Source organism: Eumetopias jubatus, unplaced genomic scaffold (assembly GCF_037043125.1).
Source record: "Eumetopias jubatus isolate StellerSeaLion01/CBP00866 unplaced genomic scaffold, mEumJub1_p1.0 scaffold_4, whole genome shotgun sequence".
In the NCBI taxonomy this organism is placed as follows: domain Eukaryota; kingdom Metazoa; phylum Chordata; class Mammalia; order Carnivora; family Otariidae; genus Eumetopias; species Eumetopias jubatus.
In genome coordinates this window covers 29482755-29504365 of record NW_028274810.1, presented here as the reverse complement: position 1 = coordinate 29504365, position 21611 = coordinate 29482755, and the positions used below count along the sequence as shown (strand labels likewise).

The following is a 21611-nucleotide window of genomic DNA, read 5'->3' as shown; positions in this document are numbered from 1 at the left end:
GTGTGAGTACTTATTACCTTTGTTCTATCACAACTTAATTGTGTTATATAACTTAACTGTTAATATGGCTGTTTCAACAGGTGACTCACAAAATTCCTGAAAATTGAACAACTGGTTTTTGCAAGCCTTTACTGGCTGGCTCCAGCACACCACTGTGCCTCTATTTCATAAAATTCAAATCTCATTTGGTCACTCCTTTATTTTAAACACTTTATGGCACCCCACAGAATTTGAGATAATGACTCAGGTCCTTATTCTGGTGTCCTAGATTCTGTATGATTTTGTTCCCTATTCACTGCTCTATCCTCATATCTTACCAGTCTTACTCATGATACTTGCCTCTGGCTACCATGAACTTCTTTTAGTCCAAGCAACCTCTTGTTCCTTTCTCATTTTTACTCTTCACATATGCTATTCCCTCTATCCAGTGATCTCCTATTTATTGTCTTTCCTTAACTCCTACATAGCTTTAATGTCTTAGCTTAATCATTCCTCAGCTAGCCTTCCTTGAACCATTACCCTAACGCTAAACTCCCATTATAGCGTCCTACAGACCTCCTCAATCATAGCATTACTCATACTGCATTGTGCTTGTTCGTATACTTCCCTAAATCCTTTACTAGGAGAAATCCGCTTGAGGCCAGTGATGTCGCCAACAGCCAGCACCAACTTTCAGCCTTGTGAGAGAGCCATGTAAAGCACCTTTCCTTTAACTCCAGTTAAGCCTTCAGATGACTGCAGCCTCATAAGAGACTCTAAACCAGAACCACTTGGCTAAGCTGCTCCTAAACTTCTGACCCACAAAAACTCTAGGATACTGGTGCTTATTGCTATTTTAAGCCACTAAGTTTTAGAGGTAATTTTAAAAATAGTAAGATAACTAATACATTTATAGTCTACTAATTTTAGTTAACAGTGTATAAAAATTATATTATTAAAATAAAATTATATTATTTATATGTTATATATAAGTTGAATTATATAAATTCATACTTACAAATTATACAAAATTATGTTAATCAAGTAAAAAACCCAAATTCCCCCTAATTTTCCCCCTCTTCAATCTAATCACCAAATCTTGGTTCTGTACAAAACCAGATTGTGAATTTATCTACTTCTCTTTATTTAAATGCCAATACCTGAGCCCAAGCTAGTACCTCTGTCTTGTACTACTTCCTGATGATCTCGTAACAAATCTCCAACCCTACTTCAAACCTATCTCCACACACAGTGGTGTGTGTGTTCTTTTAAAAACAAATTATATTAATTGCTACAAGCAATATCCCCTAATAAATGCTAAAATTAGTTGCTGAAACTTTAAGGATATTTGCACGGCCTCAAAATAGTTCCCCCCAAATATTTATTAATTACTGTGGTGATTTTAATATATGTCCACACATTCTTTGATACTTAACACTCCTTAACACCCTGCCTGCTATGGGCTGGACTTAGTAACTTGCCTTAATGAACAGAGTTTGAGAGGAAAAAAGTTCTGTAGTGGAAAAAGCTGGCAGACACCAACTTAAATGATCAAGGTTAACAGCACTAACCATAAGACATATTAATACAATATGTCTTCTAACATCATGTGCTGAAAAGGACACTTCAACAATGTATTCTTTCCTAAAATACATTATCTCAGTCTAGTCATGAGAAAACATACAATCCCAAACTAAGGGATATTCTACAAAGTATCTGACCAGTATTCGTCAATAATCAAGGTAAGAAAAGATAAGAAAACATTAAGAAACTGTCACAGATTGGAGGAGACAGAGACATAATGGGAAGATCTGAATAAAGTCTGTAGTTTAGTAATAACATTATATCATCATTCATTTCTTAGTACTGATAAATGTATCATGGTTATGTAAGATGTTAACATTAGGAGAAGCTGATGATGTAATGTATGGTGATTAACATAACAATAAAAAATAAAAAAGTAAAAAAATATATATCTATAAAAAATTCAAAATTAAAAGAAAAAAAAACTGAAGCAAATACAGCAAAACACAAAAAAAGTCATAGCTGATTTCCTGTTTAAAACCTTTCAATAGCCTCCCACAGCACTTAAGAGTAAAACCCAAACTCATTAGTATGGGCCCTAAAATTTTATATGGTAAGAAGTGGAGTCCCAACCTACTTCCCTGGTTTTATTTCATTAGCTTTTTACTTTATACAAGACTCAGCAACCAACTTCTTTCCTGCTTTTGGATCCTGAACTCTGCCCTTTTCATACCAGGATCTTCCCCCCGGCTCTTCATATGGTTGTTTCTTTCCTATTCTTCACATCTCAGCTTTGATAGCACCTCCTGGCACTCCATCTTAATCACCACTTCCCCTTACCTCTCACTTTATAGTACATCATTAGTAACAATCTTGTGTAATTTTTACTTATTGCCTCACTAAACACACTGCTTACCTTCTTCACTACTGAATCCCCAGAGTCTATAAGACTGACAAATAAAAGCTGCCCAAATATTTGCCGAATATGTAAATAGATACCATCATTCTTTGAAGTCTCATAATCTCACCTCCCCCCATCCCTATTTGAGAATCACTGTCCTAAAATATGCAAGTTGTAACACAATGGAGAAACAGGTACTATCATGTCCTCTTGGTCAGAGTACAGAATGGTATAACCCTAAGGAGTGTTATCTGACAAAATTGTATAAAGTACAGATGCATTTACCCATTTCACACAATCTAAGAGAACGTGTAGATATACCTCTACAGGAATGTAGCTATAACTCTTTATGTCTGAAATTATATATGTACAAGGTTATTCACTACACTGTGGCAGCAAAACACTGGGAACTATCCATGTGCCCATCAACAAGGATCTAGTTAAGTATACTACAGTACATCCATGCAATGGAAAACAATGTACCTTAGAAACTAATGAGAAGACTCTTGAAACACTGATACTAAAAGCTCTACAAAACATGACATAAAAAAAAGCACCACAGTGACAAAAAAAGCAAAGAGAAGAACATACAATATGTTAACTTCTATGTAAGAAAGTGAAAAGAAAAATTATGTACTTTTACTTGCTTTTATTTTGCCTAAAAGAAACTCTGAAAGGGGCAGCTGGGTGGCTCAGTCGGTTAAGCATTTGCCTTCATCTCAAGTCATGATCCCAGGGTCCTGGGATCGAGTCCTGCATCGGGCTCCTTGCTGAGCAGGGCGCCTGCTTTTCCCTCTGCCTGCCGAACCTCCTGCTTGTGCACGCTCTCTCTCTGACAAATAAATAAAAATCTTTAAAAAAAAATAAATAGGGACGCCTGGGTGGCTCAGTCAGTTAAGTGGCCGCCATCGGCTCAGGTCATGATCCCAGGATCCTGGGATCGAGTCCTGCATCAGGTTTCCTGCTCAGTAGGGAGTCTGTTTCCCTCTCTCCCCCTGCCCCTCCACCCCTCTCATGCTCTCTCTCTCTCACTCACACTCTCACAAATAAATAAAATCTTAAAAAAAACAAAAACAAAAAAACTCTGAAAGGACATATCAGAAAATAATGAAAGCAGTTACTTAGCAAAAAATAAAAGAAAGGGTATGTGGTAGAGTCAGGAAGAGAATGAGATAAAAGGGGAAAGAGTGTGAACAATGCTTTCATTTATACTCAGTTAAAAAATCAAAGCATTATGAAAAAATGCATATGTATTAAGCTATTAAAGTTTGTATTATATATAAGCACCAGGTTTATTTTCTGCCTGTTTCTTTCCTGTCATTACTCCATATATGCACAATGTTATAATCATAGTAAAATACTCTGACTTTCCTCACTTAAAATTACTTATCAGACAATTTTACAAGTTTATGTCTGATTCAACATACCTCTTCTCATGAATATACATATCTGTATCGGTATCTCTATATATGTAGAACTAGAGAATATAAAATCTTTCTATCATCTTCAAACTTAGATTTATGTAGGAAATCCCACAATCTCATTACTAAAATCTTGGGGGCTAGGTTTCTCATATAATTTGATTTTTTAGATTTTAGAAAAATAACAAGGTACATAAACCATACATTATCCAGTGGCTGCATCCATAATGAAATACTATGCTTAGTGCTAGACACAATGAAACTGTAAAGTATAAATATTCACACCAAGTGGGATAAAATAAAAATTACAAATGGCCATCCCAATGAATGTGTGAAATTTATGAGAAAACATGTAGGTTTCAGAGTGTTTTGAATTTTCATATTGGAGATCACAGACTTCCACGATTTTTATCTTTAAGTGGGAACATTCAAATTCAGTTGTAGAGGGAAAATAACAATACTAAAACAGTATCTTAATATATTACATAAATGAAAAGTAAAATGAAATTTAATAAGTATCAACAAATTACAAGCTATAATCATATAAAACTAAATGAGGGGCACCTGGGTGACTGAGTGGATTAAGTGTCTGCCTTCAGCTCAGGTATGATCCTGGGGTCCTGGGACTGAGCCCACCCACAGTCCAACTCCCGGCTCAGCGAAGAGTCTGTGTCTTCCTCTTCCTCTGCCCTTCCGCCCAACTCGTGCACATGCCCACATGTGCGCTCTCTCGCTCTCAAATAAATAAAGTCTTAAAAAAAAAAAACTAAATGAAAATGAATCCGATTTCTATAATTGAAGGCCTAGCTTCCTTGAAAAAGTTAGGATTTGTTCCTGAACTGTTCCAGCAAAACACGGTAAAATATACATACTTAATTACAATGTACTAGGTGCTATGGTAACAACACACTGGTCATTCTCAAAAGCTACAAAAGGTATTACAAAACATTGAATAAATCAATATACAGGGTAAACACACAGGCAGATATCAGAATCAGCATCCGTAACAAATTTCACAGTATTATTACTGAACAGTTAAAAATTAAATAAAATCTCATATTGGTTCTTAAAATTTTCTAAAATTCTGAGTCTGGGCCTATTACTTAAACTTAAAAAATATATATATATTTTTTTTCATCAGCAAATCCCAAAAATTATTTCCAAAGAACATTTTACTTTGCTTAAAAGGTGCTAAGGCATTTGAGGAACAATATTAAATCCAGTAACAGTGTTATCAACCTATATTTAAGGAAAACTTATACCAATAATGAAAAAAGATTAAGTTTAGCTCTTTATTAAAAATAAGTCAGCACAGACAATACAGCATCATAAAATTTAATCACATATTATAAAGACAAATCAAAATGATATAACCTCACATCACATCATTTTATTTTTAAATTAGTCTACTCATATCCTTGTAGAGGGACTAATTTTAAGTTAGTACAAATTTCAGTACTGCCTACAGATTTCTGTCAGTGTAAATTGCAACAGCCATGCATATTTACTAGGATGTAATTTCATCTCTGGATTTCAGTGACACCAATAAACCACTCAAGCTTCACTCTTGGTTTTTAATGACACCAGAACAAGTTGATGGAATTACAGCTTCATATGTACCACTGAAAGTCTTATTTCTTATCATAGAATAATAAGGTTGGACTCTTTAAAGGGCATCATTCCTGCGGTCTCACCATGGAAAGATGGATGCCTAGTTTATTTTTAAAATCCCATAACTTGTCCTCAGTAATCTATTCTAATGCTCAGATCACAGTCATCTCTTTAGTTATTTCTCTCTCTTTCTCTCACACTCACCTTCTCTCCTCTACCCCCCTCCGCATCCACCCCACTCTTCATCCCCTCACTCTCTCACTACTGTTGTACTGTACATTGATTTCAGGAAAACATTTACTTGCATACTTTTTGATGATTTATAAATCCAAACACTTCACACCCACAAAATAGAAAAACCAATTAAAATAATAATGGGAAATGTACACAATTTTCCCAATCCATGGGCAAACACACTTCTTTTGCTCTCTACCCAGAAAACATATATCGAGTGCCTACCGATACCATATTGACCAAAGCAGAGTTGCCCTAACCTCTCTAAATTACCTTTTGGTTGTGATTTTAATAAAAGCTTCAGTTTTATTTTATTTTTTAATTCTTTTTTAAAAATATTTTATTTATTTATTCATGAGAGACAGAGGGAGAGAGAGAGGGAGAGAAGCAGAGGGAGAAGCAGGCTCCCAAGGAGCAGGGAGCCCGATGCAGGACTCGATCCCAGGACCCTGGGATCATGACCTGAGCCGAAGGCAGACGCTTAACCATCTGACCCACCCAGGCTCCCCAAAAGCTTCAGTTTTAAAGGGCTACAAGTCAAAAGAAAAATTATAAAGAGATACCAACTTTAAACCACTTGATTAACTTAATTTCCTAAACTGGCATTTAACCAATGGGTGAAAATGAGGTTTCCTGCCTGAAATCCACCTCACAGCAAGATGAGCTAACCCTGTCTGAAAGCAACCACCAAACCAAGTTCAGGAAAAGTGGGAAATAAAGCTACCTCCTTTTGGTTTTATTTGCTTTTAAAATAATGAAGAGACAAAACAAAAAGGCATTATTATATTGACAAAAACATTAGGTGGCTGATATTTACCTTGCATTCAATCTCTGCTTGTTTGCGCTTTGCTTCACTTAATTGAGTAAGTAGTCCTTTGTTCTGTGCCGAAAGATATTGCACCTTCTCATGTAGACTAATCACCTCTTGTTCGGCTCTTCGAAGATGGTTACTATTGATCTGATTCTAATAATTAAAAATATAAATACTCAGACATTAAAGATCCCGAAAAACCTACAAATTTCTACCTCCCCATTTTATACCTCAATAACATTATATAAAATGCTATTATTAGTTACAGGTGGATTTTATTTAACAAATAGTTAAATGCTAAAAAAAAAAAATTTGAACGTGCTTTAAAAAAATCAAGTCATCCAAAAGAATACTTAAGGTCCATATTAGAAACTCTTCCTAATTCTCTCTGTTTATACAATAAATATCTACAAACTTCAAGAATGTTTACACAGACCTTGAAGGTATTAATTTCTGAAATAGGCAGTGTTACACAAATGAGTAGATACAGAAATATGATGACTTCAATTCCTCTTTCCCATTCCCAAAAGAAAGAACAGACTGCCTGAAAAGTTCCATCATCATTTACTGGACTGTAAAGTCCTTGATGTCATGAAATGTGTCATATGCACTTCTATATTCTTCCAATGTACAGCACAGTCTTTTTATGGAACATGAACTGGTTTTGAATTCTGACTTGTTATTTGGTGATTAAGCAAACTAGTTATATATATAATATTTCTATTTCATCATTGAAAAAATGTATACAAAAATACTCCTTATTTCTCATTCGGTTCTCTTCAGTATTAAATGAGAGATTACATGGAACAGGGCTTAACCTATAGAAAGAACTCAATAAAAGGTGGCGCTTAATGTATTACAACTACAGAACGTGCTAAAAAATATATAGAGACCTTAAATTGATTGACATGAGGTAGTTTCCCCATGTCTGATTTCTTTTAACCCCAAAATATTCCATTTGGGGTCTGAAAGAAACAGTAGGGATTTTATAACCAAAGACAGGAAAATCTGGCTCCTCATTTTACAGTTCTTCGACCTTGCTAACCTTATCTAATCCCATCAAGTTCCAGCACCCTGGTACAAGCATGGACATCATCACCCAACTTTAAAGGCTGCGCTGTAAGAACCACACGACAAAAGAAAATCATACGTATGAGTAAGAATCATTTGAGAAAAAAAGCTCACGCAATGTTTGAAATTAAACAGATACTTAATAAATCCCTGGTTGTTACTATTATTACATCTATCCTACCTCACTCAATAAAAATGACCCTGCCTTCAGTTTTATTAAAAAATCTGCATCGTGTAATAGATTTAAGCTCCAAAACTTTCTACCATTTCTGAGTTTCTTCATTTTTACTTTTACTCCTCTTCCTGATTCACTATCTGTCTACAAAACAGTAAACTTCTTAGTACTCCAGTACTTAGCACTTAGATTCAAAATGTTCCACAACTTCTTTTTACTGTCTTCCCTCCTACCACCGAACAAATAACTACACTTCAGAGGGACATACCTTCAACATAAGCTGTAAAGAATTCCCACAGATAGAAATCCTCCCTCCACCCCTCAATACAAGTCCATGATCCAAAATTATAAAACTCCACACATAAACAAAACCGAAAATTGATGAGTAAGAAACTGTAGACAGAAGGATAACAAGAACAGATTTTTTAAAAACTCTAGATAGTAATCATGTAAGGACTTTATATAAAATAATTTATTTAAAATTATTAGACATAAAAAGAGGAAGCAAAACATAAGCAAAGAACAAGTAACTATCAAAAAACATTTAGCAAATTTGGGTGCGCCAGGGTAGCTCAGTTGGTTAAGCATCCAACTCTTGATTTTGGCACAGCTCATGAGCTCAGGGTCGTGGGATGAAGCCCAGTGCCTGGCTCAGCATGGAGGCTGCTTGTCCCTCTCCTTCTGCTCCTCCCCCGATTCATACATGTGCTCTCCTTCTCTCTCTCTCAAATAAATAATCTTTTTTTTTTTAAAAAAACCACATTTAGCAAATTTGAAAAATAACCAAATACAACTTCTTGAAGTTAATATAGCCAATAATGTTAAAAATTAATTAAAGGGTTAAAGGGGATTAGCTACACTGAAGAAATAGTGTTCCAGAGGGGCGCCTGAGTGGCTTAGTCGTTAGGCGTCTGCCTTCATTTCGGGTCATGATCTCAGGGCCCTGGGATCAAGCCCCGCATCGGGCTCCCTGCTCAGCGGGAAGCCTGCTTCTCCCTCTCCCACTCCCCCTGCTTGTGTTCCCTCTCTCGCTGTGTCTCTCTATGTCAAATAAATAAATAAAATTAAAAAAAGAAAGAAAGAAAGAGTGTTCCAGAAGAGGTCAAGAGACATAGAAGAGAGTTACGAGGTACAAAATACACCTAATGGGGGTTGCAGGATAAAACAGAAAACAAAGAAAAAAGTGTGATAGGATAGTCTAAGAGATGACAATACTTGAGAATTTTAAAACTGGAAAAAAAATATATATATATATGAATCCACATTTTGGGAAACACAACTAGTTCTAGACAGGATAAATACAAATAAACCCTCGCTAAGATACATTTTAAGAAAACAGAATGCTAATGGAAAGAGACAAATCAAGGGCAAAACCAGGTCTCTGTTAAGGGGGAAAGTGAAATATGCAGCAGCCATCTCAACAGGAAAACTTTGTAGTGCTTAAAAAAATAAATTTCATCCTACAATCGTATATTCAGCTGAACTATCATGTAAGAGAGAGAAAAAGTATGTTTACCTTTAAGAAAGTGAGAGTTTACTACTTATGATTGAAATCAGAAACTGTTAAATAACAGTAACAGAGAGCGATAAGTGTGCAAATAGACAAACCCAAATAACCACTGACTCCATAAAACAACAAAAATGTCTAGTAATTTGGATATAAAAAAGATGTACAATAATGGTAAGATATAAGACTGGAAGATGGAAGAAGAGCACATGAAGATCTTCCAAGGCCCTTATACAATTTAGAAGGAAGATGGAGGTAATTATCAACATCAAACTTTGTTCAGTCAGGGGAGCATTTTTAATTTTTTTCAGGTAATAAACACTAATAGAAAAGAAAAGAAATTATAAAAGTCAAACCAGTAGCAGAAAAAGAAACATCTAAATTAATCTAATAAAAAAGCAAGAAAGGAGGGGAAAAATAGAAAAAAGGGAAGAAATAAATTGAAAAAAGAAAATAATTTTAAATACATCATAATAAAGAGTTCCTGATGGGGTTGTAGAATAGAAAGAGCACTCTCACTCTTTCAATTAAAAAAAAAAAAAAAAAAAGGCCAGCCAAATTCTAAATTCACGACTTTTGTTGAAACCTGACAGGTGAGGTGACAAGGCAACCAACCATCCCCAAATCTAAGGACAGACAGGGCAGATGAAGCCAGAAGCTGTTAAGAATAATTCAGCCGCTCGCGGTCGGGGGCTGGAGAAGCTAACCGGAGGCCGGCTGGACAGACTGACGCTCGGCCTCAACGACGGAGGCATGCGGCGGGGATGGCACTGGTGCGGGCCTGGAAACAAATGTCCTGGTTCTACTACCAATTCCATGCTGGTTTCCACTGTGGGGATGGCCCTGTACATAGGATATGTCTTCATGCCTCAGCACATCATGGCGATACTGCACTACTTTGAGATTGTGCGATGACCAAGTTGTGACCAGAACTGAGCGGCTCCTTGGGGAAGAACCACCCTCTGCAGTTTGAATGAAACCTCATCAGCTGTCATAAGAAACTCTACCAGATGTCAACATAACCAACCCTATGAATATAAAGACTAAAACTCATGAGTAGAACAGGAAAATAATCCTGACTCGTGTTGTGTTATTTTTAATTTTAAAAGAGGCTCTTGTATAGTAGTTTTTGTCTATTTAACATTGTAGTCATTTGTACTTTGATATCAGTATTTTCTTAATCTTTGTGACTGTTTCTATATTACCCTGTGAAAGCTTTTCTTAATGTAACTTTGAGTACATTTTAATTGCCTTCTATTTCTAAAACCCAAAGTCATTAGTTGGGCTAGTTCTTGCTATTGTACGGCACATACATCTGCCTGGATATATTTCTACTCTTGACCAAAGTTTTGTAAGAAACAATACAAGATTTGGGGCAGGGGGATGGGGAGGGAGGATATTTTATTGATAACTATTTACAAAAGACTTATCTGTAAGTTTGAACTCAGGAGTACAGTTTTAGCTCTCTAGGCTCTACTCTTAACAGCTTTTGCTTTAAAACTATTTAAGTATTTCTTGGGCGCCTGGGTGGCTCAGTCGTTAAATGTCTGCCTTCAGCTCAGGTCATGATCCCAGGGTCCTGGGATCCAGCCCCACATCGGGCTCCCTCCTCGGCGGGAAGCCTGCTCTCCCTCTCCCACTCCCTCTGCTTGTGTTCCTGCTCTGTCTCTGTCAAATAAATAAAATCTTTAAAAAAACAAATAAATAAAAATAAAATAAAACTAAGTATTTCTTAACAATGAAAAAGAAAGATCTTGCTAAAGTTAAAATAAGGAACATTTCACCTTTTAAATATTTAATTTTTATGTGGACTCATTTCCAGAAAACTTTGGTGATGGTTCTTATGACAAAAGGTGGTTAAATAGCATTATTATGTAATGCTTATATACCATAGAGTCTTTAGTAGAAAGTAAATCAGTTTCCTCTGAGGGTTATTAGTAACAATGTACTTCCTTAAATTTAGTTTTCATGATTGTAATGGGTGCTGCAAATGCATTTGCACATTGCAATAAGATGAGATGAATTGTTAAAAACTATAGCAAAAAAATGTAAACTTGGTTAAAATCCTTTCACTCTTTGTATTTTTTTTAAAGATTTTTATTCCTTAAATGTAAAATGACTACCTAATTTTTTGATGTAAACTCATTAAATTCAAAGGAAAAAAAAAAGAATAATTCAGCCAGGGGAGGGGGTTGGGGGGATGGGTTAGCCTGGTGATGGGTATTAAAGAGGGCACGTATTGGGAAAAAAAAAAAAAATTCAGCCAGAATATTATCAAATTGGTTGCAGCCAAGTGTTGGCTGACAAGAGAGTGTGGAGCCTAAGGGGAACAGCAGAGTTCACAAGCTCTTATACACTTTTTCTTCATGGACCCCAAGAGGTACCCACAAAAAAGACTGATGAGAGTCTTGAGAAAGAGACCTCCACAGCGCAGGCTTGAGGGACGAGAAGGGCAGGCAATACAGAAGGAGCACTAAACCTTGCTTGTCTCTTCTAGGGAATAAAAGGTTTTGTAGGCTTCCCAGGCCAAGAAACACTGTTGCCCCTGGAGCACTGGGGAAATCACTGATCTGAGGAAGGGACAGGACTATATATTGTGGGCCTAGACTACAGCTGGTGGTCAGGCAGGAGCACTAAGAAAGTCAAACACTCCAGATCCAGGGACACAATGCAGCCTAAGACTGAGGCTTTATCAGAAAAATGGGGAAGACTTCTGCCCCTCCAACTTCCTGTAACAAGTAACAGTGGAACACTCTGGAGACTGACTCTCCCTGAAGTGCTGTGTAAATGGAAGACCTAAAGACGCTGAGAAAACCTGTTGGCAAACCAGCCCCCAATCTAAAAATAAGATAGTGCTAAAGGAATTTGAAGCCTGTGGTGCAATGAGGGTAACCACAGAAACAACAAACCTCAAACCCAGCCCAACTCCTGACTATATTAACTCAAATCCCCCACATTAAAGGCCTCGCAGAGGAAAAGGTATGCCCATTTCCAGGCATAAAAACTACTACCTTAGTCTACTGTCCTACTCAAGATATTCAGTTTTCAACAAAAAATTACAAAGCAGAGGAACAGGTAAGAAAAAACAAAACATTACCAAGAGACAAAGCAATCAGCAGAATCAGCCTCACATACGACACAGGTATTAAAATTACCTGAAGGGAATTTACAATAACTGTGATTAATATGCTAAAGGCTCTAAAAGAAAAGTGAAAAACATGCAAGATCACATAGCTAATATCAGCAGAGAAATAAAAACTAAAAGAATCAAATGGACACGCTAGAAATGAAAAACACAGTAACAGATGTGAAGAATGCCTTCAATGGCTCATCAGACAACTCACAAAGTGGAAGAAAGAATCAGTGAACTTAACATTAAGTCAATAGAAATATTTAAGTCAACAGAAACTGAAACACAAAGAGAACAAATAATGAGGAAAAAAAGAACAGAACATCCAAGAGTTACTATCAATATCAAATAATCTGATATATGTGTAATGGGAGTCCCAGGAGGAAAAAAGAGTATGGTGGGACAGAAGAAATAAGAAAGAATAACCAAGAATTTTCCAAATTTCATGATAGACACAAATCCAGAGGGCCAAGAAACTCAGAGGAAAAAAACAAAGCAAAAAAGTACATCAAGTCATTTCATCTTCAAACTGCTAAAAACAAAAGAGAAAACCTTAAGGGTAAGCAGAGGGACAAACACATTACAGGCAGATGAACAAAAACAGAATGACAACAGAATTTTGGCTTGCGTGGTTTCTGACAAGAAGAATAACTTAAAGCGTTGAAGACAACAACAACAAAAAGACCCAGAATACAATATCCAGCAAATATGTATCTTAAAATTGGAGAAATACTTTCCCAAAGAAACAAAATTAAGAATCCACTGCCAGCTGACCATCAGTAAAAGAAAAGTTAAACGAAGTTCTTCAAGCACAAGGAATACAACACCAGACAGAAACATGGATCTATAAAAAAACAAAACAAAAAAACAGAACACCAAAAAGGAATGGAAGGGAAAATAAACTTCATTAAAATTTTTTAAAATTTCTCTGAAAGGTAACTGATTAAAGCAAAATTAGTAGCACATATGACATGTTTGTACTCTATGTAAAAATAAAATATATGACAATAGCACAAAGGAAGAGGGAAGAACTGGGAATATACTGTTGTAAGGTCCTTATACTATATGGGAAGGGTACGATATTATTTGAAGACAAGCTCTGATTAGATGTATACTGAAAAACCTAGAGCAACCAGTAAAAACAAACAAACAAACAAACAAACAAAAATACCCCAAAAAGTTGAGTATAAATAAGTCAACTGTGGAGATAAAATGGAATTATAATAAATGCCTCAAATCCAAGAGAAAGAAGAAAAAAGAAAGAACAGATGGAAGAGAGAATAACTAGCAAGGTGACAGATACTAAACCAAATTGAATCATTAAACATGGACTACATATGACACTTAAAAGAGACTGAGACTGCATTTTTATAGCTTTATTGAGATACACACATCATAAAATTCACCTACTTAAAGTGTACCTAGACTTCAGTGGTTTTAGTATATTCAGAGAGTTGTACAACCATTTGTCAGACTGGATTTTTAAAAACATCCACTTATATGCAGTTTATCAGAGATGTAATAGGTTGAAATTAAAAAGATGGAAAAAGATACATAAAGCAAATACTAAACAATAAACAGCTTAGATAACTGTATTAAGACAAACAGACTAAATCAAAATGCATCCTGAAGGATAAAGAGGATCAGTACATAATAAGATTCATTTTACCATGAAAGAAATAACAATTATACATTTGTATGTCCCTCTAAAAGGTGCTCAGAATATTTTAAGCCAAAAAAATTATCATAATTCTAAGGAAAAATAAACAGATCCACAATCACAACAGAAGATATCTACTAGTTAACATTTGAAAGATAAGGTGACACACACAAACTAGAAAGGATACAGAAGATACAAACAATACATTAAGATACATTAAATAATTAAGAAATTTGATCTAATATAAATAAGACTCTACAGACCACATTCTGTGACCACAAAGCAGTTTAGTTAAAATAATGATATAAACTACTAATGAACCAGCAATCTATACATCTGGAAAAATAAAAGACACTTGTAAACAACTCTTGAGTCAAAGAAGCAATCAACAAGAAAGTCAAAAAGTATGGAACTGAAGAACAAAAAATATGCTATTAGAAAAGAAAACATAGTAGGTAGGAGTACAAAGAAAGGGGGAAAAGATGAAACCCAGGCAACACATAATTAAAGGATATAATAAAGAACAGAACTAAATTATACAGAAACAATGGTACAACATGGAGGACCAACAAAAATTAAAAACCCAGTCTTTAGAAATATTAATAACAATGGCAAGCCTCTAAAAAACTGGCAAACTTCTGTAAGACTTGACAAGAAAATTTTAAAAAGGCACAAATAAACACTATTAGAAATTCAAAAAGAGACAAATATTGATCCAGTAAAAAGAAAAGATACTTCTTAAAAAACTACTCTGAACAACCCTAAGTGATAAATTTGAAAATTCAGATGAAATGGACAGTCTCCTAGGGAAACGTATTTTACCAAACTAGACTCAAGAAAAAACAGAAAACCTGTAAAGATCTATAACCTTCAATAAGTAAGATCAATAGTACTATTCCCACAAAATGAAACAAAAAGATAACACTGTTTAAAGGAATGGATTTCAGCAAATATTCAAGTAAGAGGTAATTCTAATCTTACATAAAATTTCGTAGAACAACAACAAAAAAAGATAAAATACAACCAAACTCATTCCATGAGCTTATTCATAACCTTTGTTCCGAAACTAGATGAGAGTCTCCCCCAAAAGAAAAACTATAATACATTTTAACTTAGGTACAAAAAATCCGAAATATTAAAAACCTGAATCCAGGGGCGCCTGGGTGGCTCAGGCAGTTAAGTGTCTGCCTTTGGCTCAGGTCAGGATCCCAGGGTCCTGGGATCAAGCCCCACGTTGGGTTCCTGCTCAGCGGGAGCCTGCTTCTCTCCTTCCCGCTTGTGCTCTCTCTCGCTATCTCTGTCACTATCTGTCTCTCTCTCAAATAAATAAAAACTTAAAACAAAAAACACTGAATCCAGCCATGTGAATGTGTTGTGTATGTCTCTGTATGTGTGCTATATCATACACTTGTTTTTCAGTATTTTGAGAACTGTACTACAATATAACTGGTTTGCTTTGCAATCTTATGTATTTTACTTTATGCATTAAAAAACATTATTTTGAGAAAGGGTCCAGAGGCTTCAGACTGCCAAAGGAGTTCATGGTATTAAAAAAAATATAAGAATCCCTGTCCTGAAGAAACTCTCAGAGCTAGCCACAAGGAAACATGTGCAAGAATGTTCAGAGCAGCACTACCTGTAAGAGCAAAAACTGGTACACAGAAAGAAGAGTATGGCTCAATAAACTGAGGTATACTCCCCCTAGGTGGTATTTTCTGAAAGGCACTAAAATGAAGGAACGAGGGCGCCTGGGTGGCTCAGATGGTTAGGCATCTGCCTTCGGCTCAGGTCAGGATCCCAGGATCCTGGGATCGAGTCCCGCATCGGGCTCCCTGCTCCTTGGGAGCCTGCTTCTCCCTCTGCTTTTCCCTCTCTCTCTCTCCCTCTCTCTCTCTCCTCCTCTGTCTCTCATGAATAAATAAATAAAAAAAAATCTAAAATGAAGGAACGAAAAAGTATCAACAAGGACAAATCTCTTAATCTGGATGCTCGATATGGACCATCATCAGTTCAAGCACTGGCATTTAGGGAAAAGTGCCTTATGCCATTCCTCTTCCAGCAAAATCCATCCAAAATCACACTTAATCAGGTACAATTCAAAATACAAACTCCTTAGGAAGCCTTTCCCTAAACCATCTAGTTGGAATTAATTTTGCCCTCCTATTTTCCACAGCAGTTTTCATGAACTCTTTAATTACCAAATTTCTGAATTAAACATTTTTTCAATTTTATTGAGATATAATTGATATACAGCACTGTGTAAGTCTAAGGTGTACAGCATAATGACTTGACTTACATATAGTATGAAATGATTAGTTAATAACCATCATGTCATATAGTGAATTATATTAAATGTAGTTTTGTGCACGCCTGATTTCTCAGGTGTTAAGTTCTCTGATGGCTGGACAGTGCTTTGTATTCAAAAGTTCTCAAAACGATGTTTGTGAATTTGATTCATTCATCACTCTTAAATAAAATCTGGGGGCGGCTGGGTGGCTCAGTCGGTTAAGCATCTGCCTTCAGCTCAGGTCATGATCCCAGAGTCCTGGGATAGAGCCCCTTGTCGGGCTCCCTGCTCAGCAGGGACCCTGGTTCACCCTCTCCCTATGCCCCTCCCCCTGCTTGTGCTCTCTCAGCTCTCTCTCTCTCTCTCAACTAAGTAAAGTCTTTAAAAAAAAAAAAAAAAGAAATAAATCCTGAACATTGGCTTAAAAGCTGTGTTTGCATCTTTAATAAGTACACGAAGATAAAATCTGTTATAAAATAAAACTTCCCATTAAAAAAGCTAGATTTCTACTTTTCATAATCTTACTGTTATTTTTAATTATAATGAAAAATAAAAGAATATAACTTTGAACAATGTAAAGCAAGATATATTTAACCTAAAGGATTTACAGATTCGTGTTGTCATGTTCAAGTTTGGATGATCATTTTGCACATAGGTATACAGAATGATACATGAGTTAACTATGCCCCCTACTGACTAAATATTTTGAAAACCAAATAACATTACAGAGAATACAGAATATGGTCCACACAAATGTACCACATAAAAATCAAATGTGGTTTATAATGCAAATGAGTTCCATAAAAAGGATTTTGCAGATCTTAAATCAAGTATATTTAAGGTAGAATTCATTACAGAAAGAGGAGACTTAAGAAGAAAGAAGTATAATTTTGGAATTAAGCGCTCAGTCACCAAATTACACATAAGGAAGCATCATTCACACTACAGTCTACAGCAATTGTTCTCAACCAGGGCAACTCTGCCCCGAGGGGACATTTGGCAATGTGTGGAGACTCTTTTGGTCATCACGACCTGGGGTGGGGAGTACAGTGATACTGGGATCTAGTGGGTAGAGGACAGGGATGCTGGTAAACATCCTACAAGACACAGGCCAGTCCCCCAAATAAAGAATTACCTGGTTCAAAATCTTAATAGAGTCAAGGTTAAGAAATTTTGCTCTACATGAATATTTCCTCTCAAGTTGTGCAACAAGGCAACAGAGTTAAATGTAGTTTTATGACTTGCTTAAACTTTGCTAAATGGGTCAAAGAAGACATTAAATCTCCGATATCAAAGACTATAATTTTTAGCCCTTTTTCTTTGGGCTAGGAAATTACAATCCAGAGAGTTTCATATATCCATCTCTTAGCTCTATTTTAGGGTGATATAACCTGTACATAAACTTTTGATCTGTTAATGATTTTTTTTTTTTTTTTTTTAGAGAAAGAGTGTGTGTGTGAGGGGGGCAGGAGGGGCAGAGTGAGGGAGAGGGAGAGAGAGAATCTTAAGCAGACTCCACCTCCTGCGTGGAACCCAATGTGGGGCTTGATCTCATAACCCTGATCACATGACCTGAGCCAATATCAAGAATCCAGTATTTAACCAATTGAGCCACCCAGGTGCCCCATGCTAATGGTATTTTTAAAGCTACTGGGCTTTCCCATCATACCTGTGTTTCCATTTCCAACATCCTTTGTTTTATTTCTCTTATTTCTGCCTGAGTTTCAGCTTCTCTAAGTCGAATGGTCATCAGTTCATCCTGTAACTCATTCACAGCATTTTTCTTAGGTGGGTCTTTCCACCTCCCAGTAGTACGAGCTAAGTGGCGCTAAAAGATAAAAAAAATTATATTGCAACAAATATTCCCAGTGTCAAAATAAGAGCTAACTTTCCTGGCACTTATTTCATGCCCAGTACTATATTTAGCACTGTATATACATTATTTTATTTAATCCCCAGAAAACCTTAAAAGTTAGGCACTATTAGTGTCATTATACAGGTCAGAAAATGGAAATGGTGGTGATTAAGTAACTTCAGAAAGGTCAATATAGCCAATAAGTGGCAGATCTGGAATATAAGCTCATAAACAGTTCAAATCTGTTTATACTGTGGATTATTGTAAAGAATGCAATTTTCACCCTAAATTTATTATAAGAGAGATTTCTACATTTTTAATGAAATCCCAAGAAAAGAAAAAATGGGGCCATTCATGAATTAAGGAAGCAATGTTAGGAATGTTCTCAAAATATCCCTGGTGAAGCATCAGTTTTGTTTTGTTTTTAATTTCCAGTTTATTGCTGCCTGACACTTCTGGGGGCAAAATAAAAAAGCTGTGGCAATGTTAAGGACTAATTTCAGTCTTTGCTAGATGTAGCCCCACCCCAAATTCAAACCAAAGTCACTATTCTGAAATGGTATGTAGTGTTTTTTCTTTCCTCTCTCCCTTCTTGATCTGTCTTCTAGATTCTGGGTTTTTTTGTTTTGTTTTTTTTTTTGGTTCCTTGCAACACCTTCCCTCATATGTGAATAAATTTGCAGGCATATAAATGCCTGATTTTGTGAGATAACCAATTTTCAAGAGTTTACAAATGTATAGACAAATTTATATTAGTGTCACCCTTCTGCTGTTTCATACTAACTAATGGATTTAATATCAACAGAAGAAATATGTCCTATATAAAGGGAAATTTTCTTTTCATTCTTTAGGAGAAGTTATATAAATCACAATGATACAATAACAAAAACATGACTTAATCTCTATTTTATCTTTTTTTTAATTAAATGAATTAAAAAGGGAGAAACAGCTTAAAGATACCTTCAACTTATAAATGCTCTCAGATTTTTACATTTAAAGAGTCTTTCTCATTTTAAACTCAAATCCTAGTGTTGATCATCAGCTACTTCAAACACACACAAACTGGATATTCAGGTTTCACCTGCTTTTTAAAAAACATACAAAATATAATGATATACCTGCCAGTGTTCCTCTAAATCCTTGACTTGTTGTCTAAGTTCTTTCAATCCCATAATAGCTTCTGCTTCTCTCAGTTTCACAGCAATGAGCTCTTCCTGAAGCCTTGCAATGTTATTCTCATCAGGAAAGGAGTTGTTTCTCTAAAGCAAGAGAAAATATAATTTGGAATTTTTAAATTTAAAGAATAAAATAAAATAAAATGTATGTAGTAAGAGCTATTTTGTCCCATATGTAATTGTACCTAATTTTACACAGTTTTACTGAGATATAAATCACAAACCATAAAACTTACCCTTTTAATGTACACTAGTCAGTGGTTTTAAGAGTATTCACAGGGTTGTACAACCATTATCACAATCTAATTTCAGAACATTTTAATTGCCCCAAAATGAAACCCTTATACCCATTAACAGTCGCTCCACATTTCCCCTCCCCCAGTCTGACAACCACTAGTCTACTTTCTGTCTCGTGGATTTGTCTATTCTGGACATTTCATATCAATGGAATCACACGATATGTGGCCTTTTATGACTAGCTTCTTTCACCTAGCTTGTTTTCAAAGTTCATCCCTTTTTATTGACAAGTAATATTCCATTTTGTGTATATGCTAAATTTTTTTTTAATTTATCCATTCATTAGCTGACAGAAATTTGGGTTGTTTCCACTTTTTGGCTATTATGAAAATGCTATGACCATTTGTGTAAAAATCTTTGTGTGGACCTGTATTTTTAATTCTCTTGAGTTTATACTAAGGAGCAGAATTGCTGGATCAGATGCTAATTCTGCACTTAACTTTTAAGAAACTGTCAAGCTTTTCCAAAGCAGACTTACTGTTTTACATTTCTATCAGGAATGTATGAGGGTAATTGTACTTAATATTGAGGACACAAAAAGTCTAACTGTGCTTTGCTTAATAAAACAGTAATCAGATAAAACAGTAATCAGAGTTTTAAAGCAACATGATTAAAATGTTTTTCAACATGGCAATAAGCTTACTAACCTCTGATTAGGACTCCAAACAAAGCACGGACATAATTTATATTTTAAAGATGTATGGAAAAGAATAGTCCAAAGACTGTTTTGTTATATTTTCTCAGCATGTCACTTTGGAAAGGAGTATAAAATCTTTAAACATTAGTTATTATTTATATCAGGATTAAGAGATCAATACCAAGGTGATCTAAATATTTGCTGAAAGAAGTACAAGATTTAGACTAATCTCCTATCCTACTGAAAAACCCACCTTAGGACACAGGGTAGCCCTTATTACACTGCCCTGGGCCATGACCAAGAGATCTTAAATTATGCCCTAGTAAAAGCTCCTTGGGTCAGCTGAGGTACTACTGAGATTTCAAGTACTGAATCTATGAAATTTTATAACTCTAAAATATTTCATGGTAGGACATGAAGATTTTAGCCCACAAAGATCAGAATAAAGTTATTCTTGCCAACTACACATTTTTATGATGGACTAAATATTTTCTCAGTTGAATACCAGAAATTTACTGCATATGCATAAAAAGAGAATCCTGCATGAAGAAATTAACCATAGGAAGCACGAAACCTTCTAATTTCCTTTCTACTTTATAACAGGAATACCAAAAATGCTATTTAAGAAATGGCAATTTTTAAACTGGATCCAAGGACGTTTCTTTCTACCAAATATTCACCGAAAAATCAAGATTCTTATCTACATTATGGTACCTAAAGTACTCCTAACTTAGAAACCAAATATTCTTTTTTTTTTTTAAGATTTTTTATTTATTTATTTGACAGAGAGAGAGAGAGAGACACACAGCGAGAGAGGGAACACAAGCAGGGGGAGTGGAAGAGGGAGAAGCAGGTTTCCTGTCGGGCAGGGAGCCCAATGCGGGGCTCGATTCCAGGACCCTGGGATCATGACCCGAGACGAAGGCAGACACTTAACGACTGAGCCACCCAGGCACCCCAGAAACCAAATATTCTGTTATGCATTTTTTTTACAGCATTCTTGCTGGCTTTTTCTCAACAAAGAGGAGAATAAATTCTCCAAAAATAATATAAAAATAGCAAGCATATTTCTAGCAAAATTATTCTGCTACTGATGGTAGTTACACCCTGCTTGATTTCATTAAGAAATATGAACAACTTGAGGCCGTCATGTTCATTATTTCCAAGGCTTTGATTCAATAGCTAGATACTACCTAATAGTGAAAAGAACAAACTTCACATAGAGCCCAAGCCACCAATAATTTCATAGATGACAAAAAGAGATATTCAGAGTTTGTGATCAAGAACATAGACTCTCAAGTCTGAGAACTGTAAGAAACCTAAAAGCACTTCTTAT

General features: G+C 35.6%; 1 protein-coding gene across 5 annotated transcripts in view; it reads right to left on the bottom strand.

Annotated features, from left to right (window-relative positions):
- EVI5 (ecotropic viral integration site 5) overlaps positions 1-21611 on the bottom strand; it is a 197265-nt gene that overhangs the window by 62850 nt on the left and 112804 nt on the right. For all 5 annotated transcript variants that reach the window (XM_028087639.2, XM_028087638.2, XM_028087637.2 and 2 more), the window contains 3 exons: positions 19285-19425; positions 17981-18139; positions 6488-6634 (listed from right to left, as the gene is read on the bottom strand). In XM_028087639.2, the coding sequence (XP_027943440.1) occupies positions 6488-6634; positions 17981-18139; positions 19285-19425 (447 nt within the window). The remainder of the gene's footprint in view (positions 1-6487; positions 6635-17980; positions 18140-19284; positions 19426-21611) is intronic.